At 47.0% G+C, this 26,982-nt stretch overlaps 2 protein-coding genes across 3 annotated transcripts in view; both read left to right on the top strand.

Moving 5' to 3' along the window:
* LOC137438538 (nucleotide-binding oligomerization domain-containing protein 2) overlaps positions 1-26,982 on the top strand; it is a 90,621-nt gene that overhangs the window by 27,942 nt on the left and 35,697 nt on the right. The window contains exons 2-5 of one of the 2 annotated variants that reach the window (XM_068133668.2): positions 559-624; positions 6,867-8,565; positions 21,821-21,910; positions 25,719-25,802. In XM_068133668.2, the coding sequence (XP_067989769.2) occupies positions 559-624; positions 6,867-8,565; positions 21,821-21,910; positions 25,719-25,802 (1,939 nt within the window). Of the gene's footprint in view, positions 1-558; positions 625-6,863; positions 8,566-21,820; positions 21,911-25,718; positions 25,803-26,982 lie in introns of both variants that reach the window. The other variant, XM_068133666.2, reaches the window with a different exon arrangement.
* Positions 8,697-16,634, top strand: LOC137439168 (uncharacterized). Its single transcript, XM_078767699.1, has 3 exons — positions 8,697-8,738; positions 15,682-15,962; positions 16,013-16,634. Exons 1-3 carry the CDS (start codon positions 8,697-8,699, stop codon positions 16,632-16,634), a joined length of 945 nt encoding a protein of 314 aa, XP_078623825.1.

The raw sequence follows: 26,982 nt of genomic DNA on the forward strand, positions 1-26,982 counted from the left end.
GAATGATAACAGATGGGACACCAGTTTAACGTCCAACCAAGGGTGGCACACACACATTAATGAATCACCTTGCCTGTGAAACACCGGGATGACAGTTTATAGCTGGGTCGGGATTCGAGCCCAGGCGAGGCAGCTTAGAGTGAGTGTGCATACCTCCAGTCCAGGGCCTAGGCCATCCTGCCAGCCCTCCATTATACCATCACAATTTTATTTTAAATGAAATGCACTAAATATTATGCAAGTTGATGGAACAGATCGACTACATATTGTTTTTTGGGGGCAGAAGAAAACATTGTCCATTTACATTGTAAGTTGAAAGTGAATAATGTGTCATTTATGAATGACAAACGAATTGGGAACAATTGTTGGACTTTTCTTGGCATTGTGAGGGAGATGTAACCTCTATGACATTTTTTTGCTGTATTTTGATTTGAGCAAAAATCCTGCAAAAGTAAGTTTACAACTTTTCTGATGGTATTGCTACTCGGTGAAATGTTTGGATCTCTGTATCATGGAAACCCCTGGGATTGACTGTTGGGATCACTTTTCCTTGTACAGAAATGGCCGTGCAAATGAATCTGAACAATTGTCACAACGTCTCCATCCAAAACGTCCAACTGTATCGTAAGTTGAACTATTTTTACATCCCAGTGCGCACATGTACCGATACTCACTGATTTGGCGAAGCTTGATGTCCCGGTATTCTCGCCTGACCTCCTCAGGTGTTTAACCACTTCAGATCCTTCAGCGTCTTTTAAATATTTGTTAATTGTATTTCAAATTGGGATCACATTCCAAAAATGACATCGGTGAGGTTTCATTTTTACGTTATTGCTGTGTTTATTTATTTATTTTCTGTATGAGATTTAGGATCATGGAAGAACGACATAGGGTAAAAGGCAATGAACTGGCGTTGGGTGTGTGGGGTAATGGTCCGAGACCTAGGTGGATTTTATTTGACATGGAAACTACAAAAGCTTAGTCATGCTGGTGTGGTACAGGTAGCTTACCTGACCCCAGAAAGCCAATTCTTAAGTGCAGCTAGCGGTGGGTGGGGTCCTTCAAATATTATTTCTCGGAAATTGTTGAAGTATAGTTTGTACAGGCAATTCTAAGAAATTACTTGTAGTAATTTAGAATAAATTTTACCTGTACTAATTTAGCAGAAATTGTTATAATAAATGTTACAGCTTTTACATTGTCTTCACAGTTTACAAGTTTCTCATGTAATTAAGTGCAGAAAACCCCTATTCCGTGACCTTTGACCTCTTCTTAAGTAACCTTACCACCACATATTCTGTTCTTAAGTTGTGGTTTATTGATGAGGGGACCATTCTCTACATTTTGTATGTGATTTCAGTTTTGTAGCTTACATGTCAAATAACAGTGTTATTAGCCATGGGGGTCAAATAGGTGCATTTTAAAATGTTTTCGCTGATTGAAATCAAAGGAAATGGTATTGGAAAATTTCTGCTTCTCATGTATCTCACTTCAGGCTCCACTGATATAGGTTTCAATGACAACGCCATGTGTGTATCATGTGGCATGTTGTAATCAAACAGTAATTAAGAGCTGGAAACCCCTATTCCGTGACCTTTGACCTCTTCTTAAGTGACCTTACCACCACATATTCTGTTCTTAAGTTGTTGTTTATTGATGAGGGGACCATTCTCTACATGTTGTATGTGATTTCGGTTTTGTAGCTTATATGTCAAATAAAGGCCTAATTAGCACTAATTAATGTTGTTCTTAAGTGACCTCCTCACCAGAAATTTTCTTCTTAAGTTGCAGATTTGTAGTCAGTGGAGATCACCCTACCACTTGGCATATGAGTTGGTCTTGTAGTCTCTATGTCAAATAAAACCAATCTGGGGGGTACTTTGAGTGGCGCCCCCTACCCCACCCACCGCTAGCTGCACTTAAGAATTGGCTTTCTGGGGTCAGGTAAGCTACCTGTACCACACCAGCATGACAAAGCTTTTGTAGTTTCCATGTCAAATAAAATCCACCTAGCTCTTGGACCATAAACACAACAAGCAAAGGAATGAACGACCACAAAGAGGGGGAGGGAGGGGCTGGCAAAATATCACACAGATAGGAGGTTGGAGTTAGAAGGGGTAGAAAAGATTGTGGGTCGGGATGGGGGATGACGTGAGATGGTGGCATACCACCTGCTTTTGAATCCCTGGAGGAGTGGGATTGGACAACCTGAGGAAGGCGGATCCACAAATGGAAAAGAGGAACAAAAAGGTGGATGTGAACAGTAAGCCCGGATTTGGGGAGTTTCACTTGGAGGGAATACTGGAAAAATACACCTGAATACTGGGAAAAATATTTAAGAAATAAAAAAAATTCCCCTCATATGGAAATTAAAATATTCATATTCAAAACACGAGGATTTATTGTATTTCCCATTTTGAAACTAAATTGAAGTGCTTTGAAGGTCCGGGTTTATAATATCTTTAAATCCTTGTTTGGATATTTTAACAATAGAATGTTGTCGTGTTTCACAATTATGGAATGATCTTTGTGTATAATAATTTCATGGAGGCAAAAGGATAGATACAACTCATTGATAAATTGGGCAGAGATGATGAATCTCAGAACCAAGGAGGATGATCATTTTGTCCGGTGGAAAAGCTTGGTATATATGGGAAGCATGGATGTGATCGGAGCCATCAACTACTCATTTGCAATGGAGCCAGAGCCACTCACCTTATTAATTTTTCTTTAGTGAGCCAATCACCTTTATTCATCCTCCAAAAACAAGGTGTTTATAGGATTATTCATCTTCTCATTAAACTTTAGACTTACAATACAATACAATGCGATACAATACAATACTATCATCAGCTGACACGGACTCATAATTTACTAAAGTAGCAGGATTTCTCCATCTGTCTGTCCCCCCTGTCTGTCACACTCTTTTTACTGTGACGTCATTATGGCATTATGTCTGTGACGTCATTATGGTGTTACGTCTGTGATGTCATTATGGTGTTACGTCTGTGATATCATTATGGCGTTACGCCTATCACTAGGCTAGGCCATTACGGAGTTGTATTATTCATGAATTGCATTTTGCAAGTTGAAAAAACAACAACAACAACAACATAGCGTCTGATCTCGAGCTCTTCCACGAGCCTCGACTCTGTATACAATTCTCTGGGAACATAAAACGGATTAATATTTAATAATATTGTTTGTGGTGACTAGGTGTGTGCGTTACTAAAATCAATGCTGGGTTGTTAGGAGTAAAAAAGTGTTTCTGGAATTATATATTTTTGCTAATATTGACTGTTAATAAACTGTATTACTGTAACAATTGGCTGTTAGTAGTCATCAATCATCCCAACTCTCATCTCCAGTCATGTAATCTCCAATCTGTCATCCCAACTCTCATCTCCAGTCATGTCATCTCCAATCAGTCATCCCAACTCTCGTCTCCAGTCATGTCATCTCCAGTCACGTCATCCAAACTCTCATCTCCAGTCATGTCATCTCCAATCAGTCATCCCAACTCTTGTCTCCAGTCAGTCATCCCAACTCTCATCACCAGTTATTTCATCCCCAGTCATGTCCTCTCCAATCAGTCATCCCAACTCTCATCTCTCGTCATGTCATCTCCAATCAGTCATCCCCACTCTCATCTCCAGTCATGTCATCTCCAATCAGTCATCCCAACTCTTGTCTCCAGTCAGTCATCCCAACTCTCATCACCAGTTATTTCATCCCCAGTCATGTCCTCTCCAATCAGTCATCCCAACTCTCATCTCTCGTCATGTCATCTCCAATCAGTCATCCCCACTCTCATCTCCAGTCATGTCATCTCCAATCAGTCATCCCAACTCTTGTCTCCAGTCACGTCATCCAAACTCTCATCTCCAGTCATGTCATCTCCAATCAGTCATCCCAACTCTCATCTCCAATCAGTCATCCCAACTCTCATCACCAGTTATTTCATCCCCAGTCATGTCCTCTCCAATCAGTCATCCCAACTCTCATCTCTCGTCATGTCATCTCCAATCAGTCATCCCCACTCTCATCTCCAGTCATGTCATCTCCAATCAGTCATCCCAACTCTTGTCTCCAGTCAGTCATCCATACTCTCATCTCCAGTCATGTCATCTCCAATCAGTCATCCCAACTCTTGTCTCCAGTCAGTCATCCAAACTCTCATCTCCAGTCATGTCATCTCCAATCAGTCATGCCAACTCTTGTCTCCAGTCATGTCATCTCCAGTCATGTCATCTCCAGTCATGTCATCTCCAATCAGTCATCCAAACACTCATATCCAGTCATGTCATCTCCAGTCATGTCATCTCCAATCAGTCATCCCAACTCTCATCTCCAATCAGTCATCCAAACTCTCATCTCCTGTCAATCATCTCAACTCTCATCTCCAGTCATGTCATCTCCAGTCATGTCATCTCCAATCAGTCATCCCAACTCTCATCTCCAATCAGTCATCCCAACTCTCATCACCAGTTATTTCATCCCCAGTCATGTCCTCTCCAATCAGTCACCCCAACTCTCATCTCCCATCATGTCACCTCCAATCAGTCATCCAAACACTCATATCCAGTCATGTCATCTCCAGTCATGTAATCTCCAATCAGTCATCCAAACTCTCATCTCCAATCAGTCACCCCAACTCTCATCTCCAATCAGTCATCCAAACTCTCATCTCCAGTCATGTCATCTCCTGTCATGTCATCTCCAGTCATGTCATCTCCAGTCATGTCATCTCCAGTCATGTCATCTCCAATCAGTCATCCCAACTCTCATATCCAATCAGTCATCCAAACTCACATCTCCTGTCAATCATCTCAACTCTCATCTCCAGTCATGTCATCTCCAGTCATGTCATCTCCAATCAGTCATCCCAACTCTCATCTCCAATCAGTCATCCCAACTCTCATCACTAGTTATTTCATCCCCAGTCATGTCCTCTCCAATCAGTCACCCCATCTCTCATCTCCCGTCATGTCATCTCCAATCAGTCATCCCCACTCTCATCTCCAGTCATTTCATCTCCAATCAGTCATCCCCACTCTCATCTCCAGTCATGTCATCTCCAATCAGTCATCCCAACTCTCATCTCCAATCAGTCATCCCAACTCTCATCACCAGTCATTTCATCCCCAGTCATGTCGTCTCCAATCAGTCAACCAAACTCTCATCTCCAGTCATGTCACCTCCAATCAGTCATTCAAACACTCATATCCAGTCATGTCATCTCCAGTCATGTCATCTCCAGTCATGTCATCTCGAATCAGTCATCCCAACTGTCATCTCCAATCAGCCATTCCAACTCTCATCTCCAATCAGTCATCCCAACTCTCATCTCCAGTCATTTCATCCCCAGTCATGTCCTCTCCAATCAGTCATCCCAACTCTCATCTCCAATCAGTCATCCCCACTCTCATCTCCCGTCATGTCATCTCCAATCAGTCATCCCAACTCTCATCTCCAGTCATTTCATCCCCAGTCATGTCCTCTCCAATCAGTCATCGCAACTCTCATCTCCAGTCGTGTCATCTCCAATCAGTCATCCCAACTCTCATCTCCAGTCATTTCATCCCCAGTCATGTCCTCTCCAATCAGTCATCCCAACTCCCATCTCCAATCAGTCATCCCCACTCTCATCTCCCGTCATGTCATCTCCAATCAGTCATCCCCACTCTCATCTCCAGTCATTTCATCTCCAATCAGTCATCCCAACTCTCATCTCCAGTCATTTCATCTCCAATCAGTCATCCCAACTCTCATCACCAGTCATTTCATCCCCAGTCATGTCCTCTCCAATTAGTCATCCCCACTCTCATCTCCCGTCATGTCATCTCCAATCAGTCATCCCAACTCTCATCTCCAGTCATTTCATCCCCAGTCATGTCCTCTCCAATCAGTCATCCCAACTCTCATCTCCAATCAGTCATCCCCACTCTCATCTCCCGTCATGTCATCTCCAATCAGTCATCCCAACTCTCATCTCCAGTCATTTCATCCCCAGTCATGTCCTCTCCAATCAGTCATCGCAACTCTCATCTCCAGTCGTGTCATTTCCAGTCATGTCATCCAAACTCTCAACTCCAGTCATGAAATCTCCAATCAGTCATCCCCACTCTCATCTTCAGCATTTCACACTTCACATCACTGACAGTCGTGCTGTCCTCTGCCATCTTGACTAACGTAGCACTGATACATCCCGTATCGCAACCACAAAACATTACAGTTTACACCCAGTGGTGGGAAGACGTAACGTGCGTACTGCGCTTTGTTTCATTCAAGGAGGGAATCTTTTTCAACACGCCATCATACATTTGTTCAGTCTGGAGCAGTATTATTTTGAGTCGTTAGACTGGACGTATCGTAGTCTGTTAACCAACCATTCCCTCTGGTCCGTCTCGTCACTTCCTCATTAGGTTTTGGTACTTTTACTAACCTCTATTTTAGCCTCTTTTGCAAAATCAGACACATTTCATGAGCACATCTTCCTACCAGCGTATTAGGTCTTTGGTAAACGTCGACACGAGTCGGTGAACCACTGTTTCCCTGAACATTTGATCTTGTCGGGTCACCAATCACCTGCAAGTCCGATTACATCTTTTGCCTCCACGGAATCTCACCGTACAAGTGATGATACTTTTTCCACATTATAAAATTGCAGTTATGGAACAGCAGGCGGTTTACCAAGGATGCAACAGGTTGTGGAGCAGCAGGATGCAACCGGTGTATAAAGACCGAATTTCATAGAACATATTCACAAGCAAATCGCAATGTGCTTCCCACATGCCAATTTGTAATCATGAAACGTTTGTGGTTTTTGTGTGAGCAAATTAATGTGGATGCCTCTTGTTTAGCAGTGGGTGAAGATGTCGAGAATACCTACGTTGCCAGCCTGAGGCAGCAATGCCATGCCGAGGGACGTCGTGGCCCTGCTACGGCCAATTATGTGGAGCCGGTGCTCGTTCGGCATCCGACCTTCGAGGCCTCCGATTCCTTGCATGAGCGAGCCACTCTGTCTGCTTCCATTGCTCACGGGGCTGCTCGCCTCCCGCTCGACAAGCTATTCACTGATCAAGCACGTTCAGTGATACTATACGGAGAGGCCGGCGCAGGCAAGACGGTGGCGGTTCGACAGATAGCCGGTCAGTGGAGCTGTAAAAAGGCCATGGAGGAGTTTCTCTACCTCTTCGTGATAAGCTTTCGAGATGTGAATTTGTCTGTGAACGAAAAGACCAGTGCCTGGAATCTCCTTTCTGATTTTTGCTCACCAAAAGCGTCTACATCTTCGCAAGTCTCTGAGGCTGTTTGCCGTGCCGGTGCGAAGGTGCTTTTGTTATTTGATGGCTTCGACGAGTATGTGAAGAGCGATGAGCTCAAGGCCGGAGCACTAAGATTGAATTCCATCGATGTAAAAGCTCAACTACCATTGGTGTTGCACAATCTTTTGATAGGCCGAATTCTTCCTGCTGCCCGGCGCTTGATTACGAGCCGTCCAGCACACATATCATTTCTGCCTGACCTTCCTGGGACCTCATACGTTGAAGTTTTGGGTTTCGGAGAAGAGGAGATCGAGAGGTTCTTCAACCAGCAGTTTATAGACTCGCTGCAAGCAGAAAGAGCACTCAGGCATGTGCGTTTGCACCAGAATCTCTACCGAATGTGTTCACTTCCTATTTGTTGTCAGATAATATGTCAGTGCCTGACCAGACCATCAATTCCAGAGCACAATGATACACCCATCACTCTCACGCAGATCTATTTTTCTTACATGGAGGAACTTTTTAAGCACTTTCAAATGAGGTCACCTAATATCCGTTCATTCAACACCTGCCTGCAGATGCAACGCCATACGCTGGAAAAGTTTGCCCATCTTGCTCGTGATGGTCTCAAGTCACCCCTCCTCAATGTGTTCTACATGAAAGACCTTGAACAACATGGAATCACCAAAGAAGAGGTCAATGCTGGCTGCTTGGTCTACTCTCAGACCCACTGTGACAGCTGTTTGCCCTGCACATTCTCTTTCTCCCATCTCAGCATTCTGGAGTTTTTTGCGGCACTGGCAGTGTTAATGGCTGGTGAGCAAGACTACTTGAGTGAGGTAGTTCAACAGACCTCTGGTGAGTTGTTGAGCCGAGATGAGGCATTGCTTACCTTCCTGTGTGGAATGCTTTCGAAGCGGCTGCTCCCTTTGACCCGGACATTGCTTCCAGCTGGCCAAAGCGAAGAAGGCTGGCGAGATGCCATCGTGGCATTTCTGATGATCTTCACTTCCAGAGTACAGCAGTCAAACGAGGAGACTCCACAGCGGCAGACTCTGTGGCTCCTGCGATGCATCTTCGAGACTCAGATTGATGAGCTGGCGAAAAAGGTGGCCAGTGTGCTCGGTGGGCGACTATACCTATTTCGGGCTGGCGCTAGACCAGAAGACTGTGTCTCCCTTGCTTTCGTGCTCCGCCATTGCTGCAAACCATTTGAATTGGACCTGCGAAGAAACCAAATCTCCGACTCAGGAATTGACTTCCTTCTTCCGCAAATGAGCAAAATTGGCAACTTGAGGTAAATGTTCTTCGCATTTTAATTGTATATCTTTGTTCACAGAATAATGTGTACATACATATATTGGTTGGCGAACAAAAATAGTATAATGTGAGGCCAAAAGTGTTTCCTGTTCACAGCCTGCCCCAAGTATGCCCAAAAGCTGCCCAATGAGCAGGGGCACTGCATCAGCGGCAAGGCCTCAGTTATGATAAACTTAGTGGGCCTATTTCACAATTGAATCCCAGTCAGATATGCAATTCATTACCAATTCATTTTGCATCATTCGTCTTTTACTAAAAAAATACTAAAAAATGTTTTGCTAAAGATTGGGGAAATTAAACTCAAATTTCAAACTGGAACGGCACTCGGTAGCGGGCATACCTCCACATACCTGAAGGCATACCTGAAGCATACCTGAAGCATACGCATACCTGAAGCGTTTACTTAGTTTATCCCACTGATGGGTCAGATCTGGATTCGGACTTGAACCAACGTTGAAACGGCTTGTTCGTGTCACCTATGAAACTCGTCTACCAAGTTTTGTCATAACTCATTCACAACTTTTTTTGAAATATCATGGTATATAATCGTTTTGGCTCCATCTCTCAATGGGGAAGAATCACTTCAAAAATAAACAAGACCGAAAGTCTAACAGCGGCGCAGCCGGGCCTGTTTGATCATTTCGTTGAAGAGGAGAGTATGACCTGGGTGGGGTTACCAGTTAACAGTTACCAGTTAGTAAATAATGTAAGTATTAAATTTTTTTCAATAAATTCCACATTCCTGTGCCACCTTCAGTCGAACGTCAGGCATTGACGGCAGGTTCGTGAAGGACTTGCACAAAAAACGTACCCAGTCTGAATGTTGCTCCATCCAGTCAATGGCGAAACTGCAAATGGGGATCCGAAAAGGTCACGGATGGAAACCCTTACGTCATTTCCTCATTCAAAGTTAAACTCAATATCTCTAGATTTTCATTCCAAACAGCATAATTCATCATTCCAATCAGAAATTTATAATATAGTGGTAATATATAAAAAATATATTGTTAAATCACGATTGTATTGAGATACTAGTACCCGACTGCAAAGCCGCAATGAGCCGGCGAGGCCACTATTTTACCCATCACTATGGCATCAGTAGGTTAGGTAGTTGGTAGTAGGTAGGTGTAGTAGGTACCGTACCTAGTTCAAAATGACACCATTTGCATTCTGGATGAGATTAAAATTTATAAAATTTCCTTCTTGATTAATTCGGTGAATTCCGTCTCAACTTCGGATATTTCCAGCCGTGAAAAACTATCCCCTACGGCCGCGAGATTTCTAAAAAATCATTCCTCTTCAATTTTAGAATATTTGACGCCGTTTCAGCCTCCGAAACGCCTAATAAGCTTTTTTGAAATATTTGTTCAAATGCTCGAATCTCATTGGTTCCGGTGTTTGGTGACGATTTTCGTTGAAGATAACCAGGAACCGGGGAACGAGGTTGGTCTTAAAATATTTTAATTACAAATTAGAGGTGCATAAGATGGTGAACCAAAAAAAGACGGGTGAAACAAACTCTTATTTAACTTTTTTGCAATTTATTATGTATACTTCCGCATCCGCAAGATGGCGGCCTCAATGGAGCGATTTGTTTTTTGAAATATTTGTTCAAATGCTCGAATCTCATTGGTTCCGGTCTTTGGTGACGATTTTTGTTGAAGATAATCAGGCCAGTGTGGGCCGAGGTTGGTCTTAAAGTATTTTAATTACAAATTAGAGGTGCATTGGATTGTGAATCAAAAAAAGACGGGTGAAACAAACTCCTATTGAACTTTTTCGCAATTTTTTATGCATACCTCCGCATCCCCAAGATGGCGGCCTCCATTGAGTGATTTGGTGCGTCAAAGCTTGTAATTCTCAAAGGATCCAGCAAAATCTGTTTTTTCAACATAATACGTACGCGTTCATTCACAACACCGGCTTCGCCGGCTATCATATCCAGATTCAGATCTTCACCTAAATCGAATCAATTCGTCCTTAAATCAATTCACACACCCAACATGTCCACGAAGTTTCATCCAAATGAATCCCTAACTTTTTGAGATATCCTGCTACTGAAGGAGCTGGGGCTCCCACGTCGATCGGAAGAATGGACGCGACAAAAAGCTGGAATTCATCCGAGTTGCTTTAATCAAACCAAACACTCAGGCACTCTGAAAAGCCCGTTTATCGGGCAGCAATATATATACATATTATCCCGGAGCGTTTGCCCAGGAAAGGCGAGAGGGGGCGTGGCCCAGCGTCCTGGCTGCGGCCTGGCAAGTTGAGGGCGAGCCTGCCCGGGCATGCCTGGGCATGCCCGGGCGTCCCGACCGAGGCCTGGCAAGTTGAGCGCGGGCCTGCCCGGGCGTCCTGGACGAGCCCGGCATGGTGATCGCTCCGCGTCCTTGATAGGTGCAAGGCGATTGTGAAAACCCAGCGGTAGCCGCTACACACGTCCCCCCAGAATCGACTTGCACCGGCAGGGTCAATTTGAGGGGGGTCCTGATGACCCGGCCGAAGCGACCCCTGGCGGGTCGTGGGAGGGGGTCCGGTGTGGTGGTGGGCGGTCGAGTGGGGGGCACCGTGGACGGGGGGCGGCCTCGCCGCGGCGGAAGGGCCACCCGTGGTGGGTGGTCGACGTCCACGTGCGCCGGCTTGAGGCGGTCCACCGCAATCCAGTCCGGCCTGCCGCCGATGTCGATGACGAACGACTTGTCGTCCCGTCGCAGCACCCGGAAGGGCCCGTCGTACGGCGGCCGGAGTGGCCCCCGATGTGCGTCGTGACGCACAAAAACATACTCCGCTGTGCGAAGTGCTGGGGGGACGTAGGACTGGGGGTCACCGTGGTGGGATGTTGGCACGGGGGCAAACCGTCGGGCGGCCTCCTGGAGGTCCGAGCGCTGGTGAGCTGCGGACCAGGGACTGGTAGCGTCGGGCACGAATTCGCCCGGGACGCGTAGCGCCTGGCCATAGACAAGCTCGGCGGTGGATGCCTGGAGGTCCTCCTTGGGGGCCGTGCGGAGGCCCAAAAGGACCCACGGCAGCCGGTCGGCCCAACCGCCGTCTTGAAGGCCGGCCATGAGCGCGGCCTTCATGGAGTGGTGGAATCGCTCGCACAACCCGTTTGCTTGGGGGTGGTAGGCCGTAGTACGGTGGAGCTTGACCCCCAGGTTGCGGGCGACCGCGCCCCACAGCTCGGAGGTGAACTGTGGTCCGCGGTCTGACGAGATGTCCGCCGGTGCGCCGAAGCGGGCGACCCAGGTGGCGATGAAAGCCTGCGCCACGTCGGCGGTGGTGGTGGAGACGAGGGGAACGGCCTCCGGCCACCTGGTGGTCCTGTCCACCATGGTGAGCAGGTGTGTGAACCCCCGTGACGGGGGGAGGGGGCCCACCAGATCCACGTTGACGTGGTCGAAACGTCGTTCGGGCACGGTGAAAGGTGCCAGCGGGGCCTGGGTGTGTCGGTGGACCTTGGCCCGTTGGCAGGCCGTGCAGGTGCTGGTCCAATCGCGGACGTCCCGACGAAGGCCGTGCCAGACGAATCGCGCCGACACCAGCTTCTGGGAAGCTTTCCGGCCCGGGTGGGAAAGGCCGTGGAGGGAGGCGAAGATGCGGCGTTGCCAGGTGACGGGCACGATGGGGCGAGGCTGGCCTTGGGAGACGTCGCAGAGCAGGACAGTGTCCGCGAAGGGGATGTCGGCCAGGCGGAGGCCCGTGTCCGCCGCCCGGAGGGCTTGCACCGTGGTGTCGGTGGTTTGGTCCGCCGCCATAAGCGCAAAGTCCACGCCCAGGTGGACCGCGTTCGTGCTGGCCCGGGAAAGACAGTCGGCCACGGCGTTGTTTTTGCCGGCGACGTGCCGGATGTCCGTGGTAAACTCCGACACGGCGGAGAGGTGGCGCTGTTGGCGGGCCGACCACGGCTCCGTGACCTTGGCCATGGCGTAAACCAACGGCTTGTGGTCGACGAACGCCGTGAAAGGTCGGCCCTCCAGGAGGTGGCGGAAATGGCGGACGGCCAGGTGTAGACCGAGGAGCTCCCGGTCAAACGTGCTGTATTTGAGCTCGTTCGGCTGGAGCTGCCGGCTGAAAAAAGCGAGTGGCTGCCAAACCCCGTTCACCCATTGCTCATGTACGGCGCCCACCGCGTAGTCGGAGGCATCCGTGGTGAGGGCGATGGGAGCGTTGAGCACCGGGTGAGCGAGCAGTGTTGCGTCGGCGAGGGCCCGCTTTGAGCTTTGGAAGGCCGCATCCATTGCTGCGGACCAGGCGATGTCGTGCTTGGCCGGCTTGCCCCGGAGGGCTTCGTAGAGGGGCCGCATGAGTTGAGCAGCGCGGGGCACGAAGCGGTGATAAAAATTCACCATTCCCAGGAATTCCTGCAGGGCCTTTATGGTGCGGGGACGCGGGAACGTGGTGATGGCCTCGACCTTGGTTGGCAGCGGCACGGCCCCGTTCTTGGTGATGTGGTGGCCCAAAAAAATCAACGGCCGTCGTGCCGAAGTGGCATTTGGCCGGGTTGACGATGAGGCCGTGCTCGCTGAGGCGCCCGAACAGTGTTCGGAGGTGGAGGAGGTGCTCGGCCCGGGACGTGCTGGCGACGAGGATGTCGTCCAGGTAAACGAAAAGGAACGGCAGGTCACGCAGCACGCCGTCCATCAAGCGCTGGAACGCCTGAGCCGCGTTCTTGAGACCAAACGGCATCCGCAAGAATTCGAATAAGCCGAACGGCGTGATGACTGCCGTTTTAGGGACGTCGGCCGCCCTGACAGGTACCTGGTGATATGCCCGTATGAGATCAATTTTCGAAAAAATGACCCGTCCCGCCAGACGGGCGGAGAAGTCTTGGATATGCGGGATCGGGTACCTGTCGGGGGTGGTAGCGTCATTGAGACGGCGGTAGTCGCCACACGGGTGCCATCCACCCCCCGGCTTTGGCACGATGTGCAGTGGCGAGGCCCACGCGCTATCGGAGCGCCGCACGATGCCGAGGTGCTCCAACGCGTCGAATTCGGCCTTCGCCACGGCGAGCTTGGCTGGGTCGAGGCGGCGGGCCCTGGCGTAGACCGGCGGGCCCGTGGTTGGTATGTGGTGCTCGATCCCATGCCGTACTGCGACGGCCGAAAACGTAGGCCGCGTGAGGGCCGGGAACTCCGTGAGCAGGCGAGCAAACTCGTTCGCCGCCGGGACGGCGCATGCCAGCTCGGTCGGCGCGGAGCTGCTCAATGTGCATACCACGGAGCTGAAGGTTTCGGCGTTGATTAAACGACGCCGTTGGACGTCCACCAGCAGTCCGTGTGCGCAGAGGAAGTCGGTGCCTAGCAGAGCCATGGGCACGTTTGCGGTTACAAACGTCCAAGCAAAGCGTTGGCCGCCGAAGCAGAGGGTGACGTTGCGCGGGCCGAAGGTGCGGATGGTCGATCCGTTGGCCGCAACCAAGGAGGGGCCGCAAACCGCGGATTGCCTGTCCTGGTCAGAGGTGGGTATGACGCTCAGTTGGGCGCCGGTGTTGCACAGGAAGCGCCGTCCGGACGCTTTATCCGTGATGAACAGTAAGTTGCCCGTGTGGCCGGCGCTGATGGCTGGTAATGAACGCCGGCCCGGCCGTTTCCCGGCCTGCCGAAGGTGCACGGGGATCGGCATGTCCGGGCCTTCTGTCCGAACCTAGCATGATAGTAACACCACGCTTGGTCAGGTGGAGGCCCCGGTCGTCGTGCTGGAGGTGGTCGGCTCGGTGTAGCGGCCGCCAATTGCGTCGGCAGTTCGGTCGTCGACCGTGCCGTGTGCTCGGGCGCCATGGGTGTTGCGTCGGACGGCGGTGGGTCCCATGTCGCCGCTGCGATGCGCTGTCCTGCGGCGGAGATCTTGTCGGCTTCTCTGGCAAGGGCCCGGAGATCTGTGATCGTCGTGCTTGCCAGGGCAAGGCGTACCGGGTTAGGCAGCTGACGGAGGAACAGCTCCCGGAACAGGAATGCCGGAGAGTGCTCGCCGAGCAGTGAAAGCATGTAGTCCATTCGCTCGGAAGGGCGCGTGTCGCCGAGCTCGGGCAGGTCGAGCAGGCGCCGTGCGCGTTCCGCCGATGGGAGGGCGAAAGCGTCGAGGAGAAGCTTCTTAATCGCGCCGTATTTGTCAGCGGCTGGCGGGCTCTCGAGAAGGCTCAGGTCGCGGGCCGCGGTGGCCGAACCGAGCGCTGCTACCACATGGTGGAAGCGGGTGTCGTCGGCCGTGATGCCTCGCAGGGCGAACAGGGAATCCGCCTGTGCGAACCAAACCGCCGCGTGAGCCTCCCAGAAGGTAGGCAGTTTAATGGCGACTGCCGTGTCCATGTCGGTAGGTCACCAATGAAGGAGCTGGGGCTCCCACGTCGATCGGAAGAATGGACGCGACAAAAAGCTGGAATTCATCCGAGTTGCTTTAATCAAACCAAACATTCAGGCACTCTGAAAAGCCCGTTTATCGGGCAGCAATATATATACATATTATCCCGGAGCGTTTGCCCAGGAAAGGCGAGAGGGGGCGTGGCCCAGCGTCCCGACCGAGGCCTGGCAAGTTGAGCGCGGGCCTGCCCGGGCGTCCTGGACGAGCCCGGCATGGTGATCGCTCCGCGTCCTTGATAGGTGCAAGGCGATTGTGAAAACCCAGCGGTAGCCGCTACACTACCAGACAGACAGATGATGAAATCATAACCTCCGTCCACCTTTGGTGGTGGAGGTAAGAACGAACAATTTCCAGATGTGATGATTACTAATTATTTTCACTTACCAGAAAAAGCGTCGATTTACTGTAAACTTCCAATTAACGGGGCAAATAAATGCTCAGTGGATTTTCTTGATTTTTAATTATTATTTAATTTGTGTGTCATCATCTCTGGTCCAGGATTTCTCTGTACTGTATTATATTTCCCACACTCTCAACATTATTGGCATTTTACAGTTTCACATTCTGATTTGGTTGTTTATGAATCATGTTTTGTATTTGCCTGAAAGTTTTTTCACATTTCCATGTTTTCTATTCAAATGATTATATATTTAGCATTGAGATACCTTTCACTGATTCTTTGGAAAAGGTGTCTGTATTCATATGGTTACAGGTGTGGATGTAAATTAATCAGCAGAGGAATTTTCAATCATCATCACCATCATCACCATCACCATCACCATCATCACCATCACCATCACCATCATCACCATCACCGCCACCACCATCATCATCATCATCACCACCATCAACATCATCACCATCATCATCATCATCATCATCATCATCACCATCATCAACCTCTTCATCATCATCATCATCATCAACATCTTCATCATCATCACCATCACCACCATCATCATCAACATCACCATCAACACCATCATCAAAATCACCATCATCATCATCGTCATCATCACCATCATCATCACCACCATCATCATCATCACCAGTATCATCATCACATCATTGTCATCATCATCATCAACATCTTCATCCTCACCACCATCATCATCATCGTCAACATCATCATCAAAATCACCATCATCATCATCACCATCATCATCAAAATCATCATCACTATCAAAATCACCATCATCATCACCATCACCACCATCATCATCATCATCATCACCATCACCATCATCATCACCACCATCATCATCGTCATCACCATCATCAACATCATCATCGCCATCGCCATCATCAACATCTTCATCCTCACCACCACCATCATCATCATCATCATCGTCAACATCATCATCAAAATCACCATCATCATCATCATCATCACCATCATCATCAAAATCATCATCACCATCAAAATCATCATCATCACCATCACCACCATCATCATCATCATCATCACCATCACCATCATCATCAAAATCATCATCGTCATCATCAACATCATCATCACCATCGCCATCATCAATGTACAACACTTTTTTTCTCCAGCATCGGAGCTACCTAAGCAGTTTCTTGGCAGGGCTTATGCAGGGTGGTTCATTTTTACCTTTCCAGCAATCAGTTATGACAGGAAGTGTCAGCGTTAACTCACATTCTCTTTTTAAAAGTGGTCTTTAACATCCAGCAACGACCAGTGCTGGCAGACGGGTCCTCCCGCTTCATCTCCCACCGATGAACGGTGCACAGACCAGGGTGGTAGTTTATAGCGGCCTCGAGATTCGAACTCAGGCCAGACAGCTGAGCGGTGAGTGCACATACCACAACATTTCCCTACCAGCGCTCATCCACCACATCCGAGCCAGACATCCCCTGTGATATCACGAGTGAGGTGTATGTTGCCAGATCTTGTGTTTACAATGGTATTCCATTGACAATTAGAGGAAACACTGTTTGGTGGTATATCGTGGTCTGCACCACTCAATCCAACACAATTGGTCTGCACCACTCAATCCAACACAATTGGTCTGCACCACTCAATCCAACACAATTGGTCTGCACTACTCAATCCAACACCATTGGTCTGCACCACTCAATCCAACACAATTGGTCTGCACCACTCAATCCAACACCATTGGTCTGCACCACTCAATCCAACACAATTGGTCTGCACCACTCAATCCAACACAATTGGTCTGCACTACTCAATCCAACACCATTGGTCTGCACCACTCAATCCAACACAATTGGTCTGCACCACTCAATCCAACACAATTGGTCTGCACTACTCAATCCAACACCATTGGTCTGCACCACTCAATCCAACACAATTGGTCTGCACCACTCAATCCAACACCATTGGTCTGCACCACTCAATCCAACACCATTGGTCTGCACTACTCAATCCAACACCATTGGTCTGCACTACTCAATCCAACACCATTGGTCTGCACCACTCAATCCAACACAATTGGTCTGCACCACTCAATCCAACACCATTGGTCTGCACCACTCAATCCAACACAATTGGTCTGCACTACTCAATCCAACACCATTGGTCTGCACCACTCAATCCAACACAATTGGTCTGCACTACTCAATCCAACACCATTGGTCTGCACTACTCAATCCAACACCATTGGTCTACACCACTCAATCCAACACAATTGGTCTGCACTACTCAATCCAACACCATTGGTCTGCACCACTCAATCCAACACAATTGGTCTGCACTACTCAATCCAACACCATTGGTCTGCACTACTCAAAGGTTAAAAGTTACACTGAATCTTTAAATATATATATATAGTCGAGGCTCGTGGAAGACGGGACACCAGACTGTATCGACAGCTCGGGATATGTCCAGAGAGAGAAGGCCCTGATCTCATGACCGATATTGAGGCCTACATCTATTGTTGGGAGAGTCAAAGCAGCATGTCCAAGGTGGAGGGACCAGGTCTGAATACAAATTGTTTATCTGAGATGAGATTGTTGGAGAAAAGGAAGGATGTTCATCTAATGCTGTGATGTTGGCTGATTTCGAAACAGATGGAAGATGGCATAGGGTAAATGACAGGGTGAAAAGGGCAGAGAGAGGAAGTGCAAGAGCCGCAGATCAGGTTTTTAGGACACGTGACTAGGTGAGCTGATTCCGTCTGGTCCAGGTGCGGAGTCAGAGTCTAGGGTTGGCAGAAACGTTTCCACTTTCTCAGGTGCAGAAGACACGTACCTGTCCTATCATCCAATCATCACGAAGGTTTGAAGAACAAATCAAACATACGGTATCAAACACGTACCTGGCTGTGCAAACTCGAGACATCTCTTGCCGTCTCTGCTCACGTCAGTCAACAAGGATGTGCTGCCCACCTCACAAATCAGCAATGTTATCTATGAGTTTAAGTGCCGATGTGAAGCTCGGTACGTGGGCCATACAACCCAAAGGTTGGCTGATCATATCAAACAGCATGTCCCCCTGGCGATTCGAGAAAATAACTTGGGAATGAGGACTCAACCAGTACGAGCATGCAAGAACGTTCAAGGACCGTCGGCCATTTCTTCTTCTTCCTCTTCTTCTTCTTCTTCTGCCATTGCATGGCACTTGGCTGCCAACCCCGGTTGTGCAGACCAGTACAATGCAGATATGTTCAAGATATTGAGCCGAGGTCAGAGTATGTTTCATCTACATATGTTAGAAGCAACCTTCATCCATTACACGGACCCTACATTGTGTCGTCAAAAGGAATTTGTACATTCTCTCATTCTCTTTCAACAAGGAATGATTAAAGGTGTTGCACCGACCCCTGTCCATGGTATGTCTGCAAATGGTGAGTCCCTGGCTTTGAGGGAACCCCATCCCCCCTCCGTACAAGGTATTGATGCTGATGACTGATGAGTCATCGCTCTCAACTCTGCTCCAGCCAATCGAATCCGGAGATAGCGGTGACTGAGTCAACCAATGGGTGTTCAGATTACCAATTACATCATGACTGATGAACCAATCAGTGTCAATCTTACATAGACGTGCTTATATATGCACGATCTTTCAATTCCTTCTTTCTCTTGCTCTGAATTCCCTTTAGGAGTACAACACGAAAAGCTTCGGTTAGTCTTATTATGTCATGTTTGTTTTCTTGGATTTTGTTTAATTTGTACACATGAAAACAACTATAGCAGATGGATTGACCTGTTTAGTGTTCAAATCTGAAGCCATGGTTGATGATGTTTGGAACCCAAGTTCAAATTCCATATTTACTGCATGATGTTTGGAATATATGTTTAAAAAGGTATTCCTCCAGGGGATAAGATCCGTGGAGGAGCTGCCACACAAATCCCTCATGTACAGTACTTGGACAAAAGTACAAGACAACGCCGGACTTGATTTCAGACAAATGCAGCTACTGAGCTTTGGGAAAGTGACGTAACTTCCTGTGGACTCTGGTTACCGGCGATCTTGTGGCCTTGCTTTTCTCTCCACACTCTGTGGGGAAATTCAAGGACAAATATCCTCCTCCACATGGATTCCAACGTATGGGAAATATCTGTGCTCTATCCTCTAAAGTCTAAATGATGAGTATCAAGTGAGGAAGCAGCGCACACCTCTTTTAATGTCGTTGGTACACTACATGACCAAAAGTATGTGGACACCCAAACATCTCATTACAAAATCATGGGCATTAATATGGAGTTGGTCCCCCCTTTGCTGCTATAACAGCCTCCACTCTTCTGGGAAGGCTTTCCACTTTGCTTCCAGATGTTGGAACATTGCAAAGTTTGCGGCTGTCAGGCATGGGAACCCATTTCATGAACATTGCAAAGTGTGTGGCTGCTCGGCCATGGAACCCATTTCATGAAGCTCCCGACGAACAGTTGTTGTGCTGACGTTGCTTCCAGAGGCCGTTTGGAACTCGGTAGTGAGTGTTGCAACCGAGGACAGACGATTTTTACGCGCTTCAGCACTCGGCGGTCCCGTTCTTTGAGCCTGTGTGGCCTACGACTTTTTGGCTGAGCTGTTGTTGCTCCCAGACGTTTCCACTTCACAATAACAACACTTACAGTTGACTGGGACAGCTCTAGCAGGGCAGAAATTTGACCAACTGACCTGTTGGAAAGGTGGCATCTGATGACGGTGCCACATTGAAAGTCACTGAGCTCTTCAGTACGGCCCCTTCTACTGCCAATGTTTGTCAATGGAGATTGCATGGCTGTGTGCTTGATGATATTGTCGTGTGGTGGCTCAGTTAACACCGAGCATCACCACGGATGGAATCGAGCTTTAATGGAGGCGTTTCCCAATTGATGGCGGACCAATACACGAGCCGGGATGAACTGTGCCTACTTACCTTCACGGTCGCAGGCGTCTTCAACCTGAAATCAACAACTCAACCAAAACAGGATTTCGAATAGAACAGAAAATAATGCAAGGGTTTATTCAAAATAACTATCGGGACAGGGAAACGCGATGATAAAAACTAAATCCTAAATTGGGACGTCCCCGCACAGACTTCAGATACGAAACAATGGGAGAGTATATATAAAATAAATGTCTCGTCGTGTTGTGGAATGTGGTGCGTCTTATCTCAATCAGTGGTCTGCAGTCGTCAAGGATGGTCCGGCTCCAATCTCAGTCATCCGACCGTGGCTCTGGTCAGCGGGAATTAGGCCTCGTTCTGCCCCCGTTCGCGCTCCACCAGGCCCATGGACGCCGCTGCACACCAAGCCTCGTGTCCCCACACGATGGTTCGCGAGGTTCGTGTGTGAATCCGGGTAAGAGAATCGTCGGCACACCAACGTCCTTCCAACGTCCAACGAGCGAGGGTCCAAATGGGACGAGGTCCAACACAAGAGAGGGTCCAGCGCAAAGGGACAGTCAAGGGAAGGCAAGAGGCAAAGGGAAGTGAGAAAATGCCGGCGAGTGAGTCGTCTTGTCACTCGCGGTGTGACGCAACCCTCCTCTCCCCCAACCAGCGCGGTGCCCCTCGACTTCTCGAATCTTCTCACCGCGTTCGTGTCCTCTCATTGGCTGAGCGCTTTTTGCCTTTCATGTCATGCCATCCATCAGTGGCCAATCACGAGCTCTTCCTTGGCGGGGCTCTCAGCCTGCCTGTTCGATGTTTGATGGCCATGCCGGCGTTGTACGCGGCCGCTTCCGTCTGCTCTTCCAAAGTCATTGTGGCTGCAGGGGAATTATTTAATGTGTGGTGTGTTAATGGGCCTAGCTAATGTCTGTGGGATGTATTGCCATAAGGGACACCGGGATGTTCACAGAGGGAACGACACACAATGGAGTTTGCATATTCCCTACAACTACTTAACATGCCCTGCCCCGTCGTGGCGGAGACGAAGACACACTTAATCCGACATACTGGCTACAGGTCCTCTACTTATTTACATCGAGGTGGTTCTAGCTACCCACGACAGACGAAGCATGATACCTACACAGATCTACCTAGATCTAGATATTCCCCGACACCTAAATTCATAACAATATATACCTGTCGGCAATGGGTGTGGCTGGAACAGCTGAATCCACTGATTAGAAGGGGTGTCCGCATACTTTTGGTCATGTATTGTATTACCTGGCCAGGGTTTGATCCACGGCCGACCTTCCAGACTCGTAGCAGACACTCTATCCATTACACCACCGAGTCTTGTGGTGCACTGACTCACATTCAAGTACGTTGATGTCTGCCATTACATCTTCGGCCTGCACATGATTTATGTACAAGCTCCACTATGAACCTTGGATGATAAATTGATATGATGTCGATATTGGTGATCTGTAAAGTTGTACTGGTTTTTTTTTCTCATATTTAATCTTCCAACTTCAAATGGACATTTGTTTTGTCTTCTGTGTCACTTGTCCACAGGTTAAATGACACTGCAATCACTGACTCGACAGTGGAGCACCTGGTTCGAGTGATTGAAAAGGAGGACATACCACTTCTGCAAGAACTCCAGTTTGTAATCGCACGAACCATTTGTGCTTATTACCTCCGCCACCAAAGATGGATGGAGGTTATGTTTTCACCCCTGTCCGTTTGTCCGTTTTTTACATGGCAATTTTTATTTTTTTTGCAAGTATGTTGATCACTCCGGTTTGTGTGTGTGTTTGTCTGTCCGCTCACTTATATTTGCTTATAGGTCACAATTATAAACCGATCTTCACGAAACTTCACCAAATGGTAGAGTTCGAGGTCCGACAAAATCCTATATATATTTGAGGTCAAAAGGTCAACAGGTCAACATAGGCCAAAGGTCAACCACTTTTTTCAAAATTTCTAAAATCCTCAATTTTCATCCGATTGACTTGAAATTTGAATAAGATTTATAGACTGGCTAACTGAATTCAACCACCAACTATTTTTGAGATCAGCATAGGCCAAAAGGTCAACATAGGCCAAAGGTCAAGGATTGTTTTTGCACCTTTTTGTGTGAAGCGGTAATGTTTGCTGATTTCCAAGCAGATGGCAGATGACCTTGAGCAAAAGAGAGGGCGAGATAGAGCGGCAGAGCAGGATTTTAGGACCCGTGGGCTGATGCCGTCTGGTCCAGTTGCAGAATCAGAGTCGAGGTTTGACAAAAAACTTCTCCACCTTGTCAGGAGAGAAGGACACAGAGTCCTGGAGCAGCTGGGTTCGACTGGGAAAGGTGGGAACAGAGAGAGATGGGTTTGGGACACAAGATTTTGAGGCAAACACAGAGTTGAGGCATTCAACTTTTTCACGTGCGGTGTCAACTGTGTAAGCATTTGAGGTAAAGGAGGGGAGGGAGGGGGGAACAAACACCAGAAACAGATTTGACCAGACGCCACCAGGATTTGAAGGAAGGACCAGAGGTTTGAGAGTTCTTTGAAAACGATTTGCATATCAGGTTTGTATATCAGGACAGGTTTGAGAGTTCTTTGAAAACGATTTGCATATCAGGTTTGCATATCAGGACAGGTTTGAGAGTTCTTTGAAAACGATTTGCATATCAGGTTTACATATCAGGACAGGTTTGAGAGTTCTTTGAAGGTGATTTTCATATCAGGTCACTGAATTCAACCACTAATTATTTTTGAGGTCAAAAGGATGCTCTACCGAGTGCCATTCTACTTTGTTCTGTTTTGCCAAGTGTTGCTCGATGAGTGATTTTTCATTTGTGTGTTTGTATGTCTGTCCGCTCACTTACAGTCACGTGAAAAAGTAAGTACACCCCATGTAAAGTTTTGACATCTTCAACATATTTCAACATTCAGCTATTTGATCTTCATTTCAACAATATTGATAGATAAAGGTGATATAATACAACAAATATCATGAAACATTTACATTTTGTAGTCCATTGTATAATTTAAATAAACATAAATGCAAATTTCGCATGTGGAAAAAGTAAGTACACCCCTACATTTATCACTACTTCAAATACCTAAAATTAGAATCAGGTGCACCAGCTCAGGTGCAAATGATTACAACATCGTAGAGAGCATCTTGGAGGAACCTGTCTTATTTAAACCTCAGACATTTAGTTTGGTTTGCTCTTTGTTGTTGAAGTGTGTGGCGTCACCATGCCTAGATCGAAAGAGCTCTCTGAGGCCCTCGGAATGAAGGTTATAGATGCCTACGAGTCTGGGAAGGGATTTAAAATGATCTCCAAACAATTTGAAATCAATCATTCGACTGTCCGGTAGATCATCTACAAGTGGAGAAGATTCCAAACAACTGCCAACTTGTTCAGGCCAGGCCACCCCAGCAAGTTCAGCCTTAGAGCAGACCGCAAGATGCTGAAAGAAGTCTCTAAGAACCCCAGAATGTCATCACGGGACCTACAGGTAGCTCTTGCCACTGTTGATGTCAAAGTGCACGAGTCTACCATTAGAAAGAGGCTGCACAAATTTGATCTACATGGGAGGTGTGCCAGGAGGAAACCTTTGCTGTCCAGAAAGAACATCAGGGCAAGACTAAAGTTTGCCAATGAACACCTCGGCAAAGACCAGCACTTCTGGAACAATGTGCTCTGGACAGATGAGTCAAAGGTAGAGCTATTTGGCCACAGTACCAGAAGACATGTTTCGCGAAAACCAAAGACAGCATTTGACCACAAGAACCTGATACCAACTGAAAAGCATGGTGGTGGAAATATTATGGTTTGGGGCAGCTTTGCTGCATCAGGGCCTGGGCAGCTCACCATCATAGAATCCACTATTAATTCTTCATTGTACCAGAGGGTGCTTGAGGATAATGTGAGGCCATCTGTCGGAAATGTTGTGGGGGGGAGGAAGGTGGACCTTGCAACATGACAATGACCCTAAACATACCAGTAAATCCACCAAGGAATGGCTGAAAAGAAAGAAATGGAGGGTTCTGGAATGGCCAAGTCAAAGCCCGGATCTAAATCCCATCGAGATGTTGTGGGGGGATTTGAAACGAGCTGTGCATGCAAGAAACCCCTCAAACATCGCACAGCTGAAATAATTCTGCATGGAGGAGTGGGGAAATATTTCTCCCAGTCGATGTCAGAGACTGGTACACAGTTATAAGAAATGCCTACTTGAGGTTGTTTCGGCCAAAGGGGGCAATACCACCTATTAGAGCCAAGGGTGTACTTACTTTTTCCACATGCGAAATTTGCATTTATGTTTATTTAAATTATACAATGGACTACAAAATGTAAATGTTTCATTATATTTGTTATATTATATCACCTTTATCTATCAATGTTGTTGCAATGAAGATCAAATAGCTGAATGTTGAAATATGTTGAAGATGTCAAAACTTTACATGGGTTGTACTTACTTTTTCACGTGACTGTATATATATATATATATATATATATATATATATATATATATATATATATGTGTCCAGGCCATAAATTTTTTACCATTTGAGCTTTTGTCATTAATTTTTCAACAAACTTTTATTATGAGAATTTAGAGAACAATAATTAATTAATTAATGGGTCAAAATGTCAAAGGGCAAAGTCATAGTAACTATAAATAACCCTTATTAGTCCGTTCCCCACTGCGCAACTCGAGACGGCTGGTTCTTGTTATCGCTTCCATGCTTATCTATTTACCATTTGAGCTTCAGTGTGTCTGTCCAGACCATGATGTTTTATGCCTCCGTCGACGCAGTCGCCGGAGTCATGGTTTCAGGTTGTCCGTCCGGCTGTCTGTCTGTCCGTGATAGGTTTTCGTTCCTGTGATAACTTGAGAACGGCTGATGGGATCTTACGGCGCTTTTCCATTGCTCAGAACGGTACGGTACAGCACTGTACAGTACGGTTTGGTGCGGTACGGTACGGTACCACGGTGGAAAAGCGCCATTAGTCAAACTTGGTGCAGGTATGTATAATGATGTAAAGATGAACTGATTCGATTTTGGGGTCAAGAGGTCAAAGGTCAGAGGTCATGTCAGGTAAAAATGTGATAACTTGAGAACAGCTGAATTGATTTAAATCAAACTTGGTACGAGTGTTATAATGATGTAATAATGTGGGCGGAGGCATATCGGTCGACGTCGTGACATGGAAGAGTGTTGTTCTAGTTACCGTTTGAGATTTTGTTGCCAAATTTTCAGCAAAGCTTTATTATGAGAATACTGAGAACATTGATTAATATAATTTATATATTTTTAGCTTTTGCTTTTGTCAAGTTTATGTTGAGTACAAAGCGGACGTGGACAGACTTTGCATTTTGAGATGCTTTCTACTTGGTGTTTGTGTTCGTACTTTGTCCACATGTGTGTTATCGTGTAATTAACCGATGACATGTATCCTTGGCAGCCTTGATGATAACAAGTTGACGGAGCGCAGTGTGGAAGTACTTTCTACGTTTCTTGAGTACAACACTTCTCTGAAGGTGCTCAGGTTGGTCCACTTTGTCGGCACAACCATATCTTTGAGCCTGAGGTCAAACGCATAAAATGTTTCACAAATTGTTTTTGCAGCAAAAAATGTACTGTATTTGACACTCATGATGTTTGTTACTGGGAGGTAAACAAATGTTTCTGAATTCAACATTTTTTTTTTTTTTTTTTTTAGCTCTCGAGGGAAACAATAACAAAAAGCTCGAGAGTTTGAAATCTGAAAAATCTGAAAATCAATGAAAATGATTATATGGAAAATGCACGAATACAAGAACCTCCACTATATGTGGACAAATCACAAGGCCGGCCCATGTTTCAGCCATAGAGTGAAGTTTGACCTGGACCGTGCTGGCTTGCATGTCACATGTGATTGGATGTTAAATTCTCTTCTGGAAGGATGGAGTGACACAGGCCAACGATAAACTAACATTTTCAACATGTCCGTGCATTATCCATGTCTCCCTGTTTCCCTTTGATGTAGATATTAGCCGGCGAAGCCGGTGTTGTCAATGAACGCGTACGTATTATGTTGAAAAGCCAGATTTTGCTGGATCCCTTGAGAATTTCGAAGCTTTGACCCACCAAATCGCTCAATGGAGGCCGCCATCTTGCGGATGCGGAAGTATGCATAACAAATTGAAAAAAGTTCAATAGGAGTTTGTTTCACCCGTCTTTTTTTGATTCACAATCCTATGCACCTCTAATTTGTAATTAAAATATTTTAAGACCAACCTCGTTCCCCGGGCCCACATGGGCCCTGGTTATCTTCAACGAAAATCGTCACCAATTACCGGAACCAATGAGATTCGAGCATTTGAAAAATTATTTCAAAAAAGCTTTTTACCACATTTCGGACGCTGAAAACGGCGTCAAATATTCTAAAATTGACGAAGAATTATTTTTTATAAATCTCGCGGCCGTCGGGGATAGTTTTTCACAGCCGGAAATATCCCAAGTTGAGACGGAATTCACCAAATTAATCAAGAAGGAAATTTACCAATTTTAATCTCATCCAGAATGCAAATGGTGTCATTTTGAACTAGGTACGGTACCTACTACACCTACCTACTACCAACTACCTAACCTACTGATGCCATGGTGATGGGTAAAATAGTGGCAAGAGGCTTTGGCTTCTCCGGCTCATTGCGGCTTTGCAGTCGGGTACGAGTATGATGTGAACC

The sequence above is a fragment of the Myxine glutinosa genome, chromosome 13 (assembly GCF_964187855.1).
Source record: "Myxine glutinosa chromosome 13, kmMyxGlut1.1, whole genome shotgun sequence".
In the NCBI taxonomy this organism is placed as follows: domain Eukaryota; kingdom Metazoa; phylum Chordata; class Myxini; order Myxiniformes; family Myxinidae; genus Myxine; species Myxine glutinosa.

What these genes read in the sequence shown, in the direction of transcription:
- LOC137439168 (XM_078767699.1), top strand. Translation starts at nt 8,697, where the DNA reads ATGCCCAAAAGCTGCCCAATGAGCAGGGGCACTGCATCAGCG. An exon ending in GCAGGGGCACTGCATCAGCG is followed by an intron (nt 8,739 to 15,681) that starts GCAAGGCCTCAG and finishes TAAATTAATCAG; the next exon opens with CAGAGGAATTTTCAATCATC. An exon ending in CCATCATCATCATCGTCATC is followed by an intron (nt 15,963 to 16,012) that starts ATCACCATCATC and finishes TATCATCATCAC; the next exon opens with ATCATTGTCATCATCATCAT.